General features: G+C 44.0%; 1 protein-coding gene across 1 annotated transcript; it reads right to left on the reverse strand.

Moving 5' to 3' along the window:
• Positions 1–379: 379 nt before the first annotated feature.
• On the reverse strand, positions 380–1,315 carry LOC144279074 (olfactory receptor 51G2-like). Its single transcript, XM_077840515.1, has one exon. The coding sequence runs from the start codon at positions 1,313–1,315 to the stop codon at positions 380–382; it is 936 nt and encodes a 311-aa protein (XP_077696641.1).
• Between the last annotated feature and the right edge of the window lie 1,934 nt (positions 1,316–3,249).

Raw genomic sequence — 3,249 nt, forward strand, 5'->3', positions numbered from 1 at the left:
AGGGTTTGTTTATTGGCTAAGGTTTCCGATGCATGAGGGCAACATGCTTTGTTAAAAGTGTATAACCTTTGTATAATCTGTATTCGGGGTCCCCTCCTGGCTAGCAGGGGGGCACCAAACTTGAGCGTAATAAACTTGGTGTTTTTTGGGAACTCTGCAGTTGTGGACTTTGTTTATGTGCCTCAGCCTAGATTCGAACTGTGCGTGACCTATCAGGTCTAATTCTCAGCATTTGTGTGCGTCACCTATCAGGTATAATTGGCAGCATTTGTGTGCGTGTCCTACCAGGTGTAATTCATAGCATTTGTGTGCGTGTCCTACCAGGTATAATTTGCAGCAGTTGTGTGCGTGTCCTATCAGGTATAATTCGTAACACCCTTCACTTCATGAACACCCTGATTATCCTCACACGAAGGTGTTTGCTTTTCATGCTGTACACAATTGGGTTCATCAGTGGTGGGAGAAGCAAGGACATGTATCCCAGGAGAATCTGAAGTAAGGGATAAGAGCCCTTCCCAAACCTGCGTATCATAGACAAGCTGATCTCTGGTGTGTAGAAGAGCAGGAGGGCGCAGAGGTGGGAGATGCAGGTGTTCAGAGCCCTCAGGCACTCGTCGTAGGACGCGATGCTCAGCACCGTTTTGAGGATCATCACATAAGAGAGGAAGATGAGCAGCGAGTCCAGCCCCATCTGGAAGAGTTTAGTAAACAACCCATAGATCCTGTTGACTGTGATATCCGAACAAGCCATCGTCATGACTTCCCGGTGCACACAGTAGGAATGGGAAAGGACATTTGCTCGACAGTATTGGAACCGTTTCAGGAGAAAGGGAAATGGGAGTATTAGGACCATCGCTCTTAGCACAGACACCAGTCCCATCTTGCCTATTCTCGGTGGGGTTAAGATGGAAGCATATCTCAGTGGGTTATGGATCGCAATGAAGCGGTCAAAGGCCATCAACAACAGCACAGAGGATTCAATGTATTGAAACAAGTGGATGAAGAAGAGCTGGGCTAAACAGGCATCGAGGCTGATCTCCCTAGAGTTAAACAAGTATATGCCCAGTATCGTCGGTATGGTGGTTATGGATATGCCAAGGTCTGTGATGGCCAACATCGAAAGGAAAATGTACATGGGCTCATGGACGCTTGGATCTGTTTTTACAATAAACAGAATGACTGAATTTCCTACTATTGAAATAACATACATGAAGCAGAAGGGGATAGAAATCCAGAGATGTGCGTCTCTATGACCGGGTAGCCCGGGGAGAAGGAATATTACAGATTTTAATTTGGTGTCATTGACAGCTGACATAATGTACTGGGTGTGTGCGAGGAATTCTGAAATGTCCTTCCTAAAAGAAAAATAAGAGGAGATTAGATGATGTTTAGCAAGAAATCATTCTGCTCTCAGTGCACATCTCCAGACTCCCAGAGCTCAAGGTAGATAAGCAAAAACATACTGTTGGATTTACATGGAACAAATTAATCAGACTGGATCAGACTTGTAGTCCATCTACCCCAGTAACCAGTGGCCATGTCCAGATGCTTCAGAGGAAGATGGAAGAAGCCCTGAAATAGGCAGCTATGAGATAAACTGCTCCCAGGGAGTTTCCCCCTGACACCCACTAGTTAGACATATTTTGTGGTGTAAATCTCCAAAACCTTTTAAAAACAATCCTGTCTACTGTAATTGGATTTTCTGTCCCTCTTTGGATCCTGCTAAGTTCTGCAGCCTACTTGAGCACAGTATGATTTTACCACTGTGATCTTAGAACATGAGAGCATAGGGACGGCCATACTAGGTGAAATTAAAGGTCCATCTAGACCAGTATCTTGTCTTCGACAGTGGCTTATGCCAGGTGCCCCAGAGGGAATGAGCAGAACAGGTCATCATCAAGTGATCCATTGTCCATGAATTTATGTAGTCCTCTTTTGAACTCTGTTATACCCTTCACACAGATACCCTCACCTCTGAGTGTGGCCCCTTGTATCATGGCATGTGTGTAAATACATGGGAAATGCATGGTGAAAATGGTCATTTGATTTATCTGTCCTGCACTGATGTTATTTTTAAATGTGATTTATAGCTTCATTATATTAATTCTCTTTTTTCTGCGTTCCTAACAGTCCAGGTTATGCAACTGCCTCTTTCTAGCATATGGGATAAATTTTTAGGGTCAGATTCTTAATTCAATAACAGTGATATCAACAGCCTCATTACAGACTTTCATGTGTAAATTCAGTCACAATCAGGCTCTATTAACTTACCATTACCAAATGCTCCCGCTGATAAACTCTGACCCCCAAGAATCCCTCCAAGAGAAGCTGAAGGGCTTTGCCTGGCCAATGTTGATGGAATGCAGAGACCCTACAGGCTTTTCTTTATTCCCCTGGAACCTGCATTCTCTCACCATGCAGTGTTCGGTAGCTATTGGGAAAATTACAAGCTAACACTGACAGTTATTTCAGCTGGGCAGAGGAAGAGTTGACATCACATCACATACCACAAGCCCTGGTATTGCACTAATATCCACTTGAGTGTACAAGTTACTTTCAGTCATGCTCATGTAATTGGTGACAGGGGCCAATTAGATAAAACATTTTTTACACTCCCCTTTCCTAAGCTAAATTCTTTGCTGAAACACAGACCAGTGGTTCTGGTCTCTCACGACTTTTTGGAAAGTCTTGCACAGGGCTTGGAGAGTTACTGAGTGCATGACTCTGAATGTAAGTGTTAGAAACAGCTTCTAGTCAGTTACCAGTAGACAGTGTCATACAACTGTCACTGAACAAAGAATTAATATCACAAACCCATTGCAAACAGTATGTGGAGCGCTTCTGAAATACTTTCTAAAGCCAAAGCCATTAAGCAGTAAAGTTACCACTGCTCCTTCCTGCAGAGATTCTAACAACTCTGTTCCTGGCTTTCGATATACAATCATTACATGAAAGTTCTGTTTGTAATATTTGTATTACAATGAATAGTTTTGGCATAACATTCACACTTCTGTACCTTAGTATGCACGTCAACCACAGGTGCTGAACCCACTCGGACCTGCTCGGGAAACACAGTTGACCCACACGGTGCTGAAGCCCAGTGCCCAGTCTGAGTGTGGGAGAATTGAGGGATTCCAGCCCATTAGCGGGAAGGCTACAAGGCCTGACATTTTGCACTCAGAGACTAGAGAGGGGGCAGAGATGCTGGTAGCCCTATAACTATAGGGCAAAAATATGCCCTCTCAGACC

Source organism: Eretmochelys imbricata, chromosome 1, assembly GCF_965152235.1.
Source record: "Eretmochelys imbricata isolate rEreImb1 chromosome 1, rEreImb1.hap1, whole genome shotgun sequence".
Lineage (NCBI taxonomy): Eukaryota > Metazoa > Chordata > Testudines > Cheloniidae > Eretmochelys > Eretmochelys imbricata.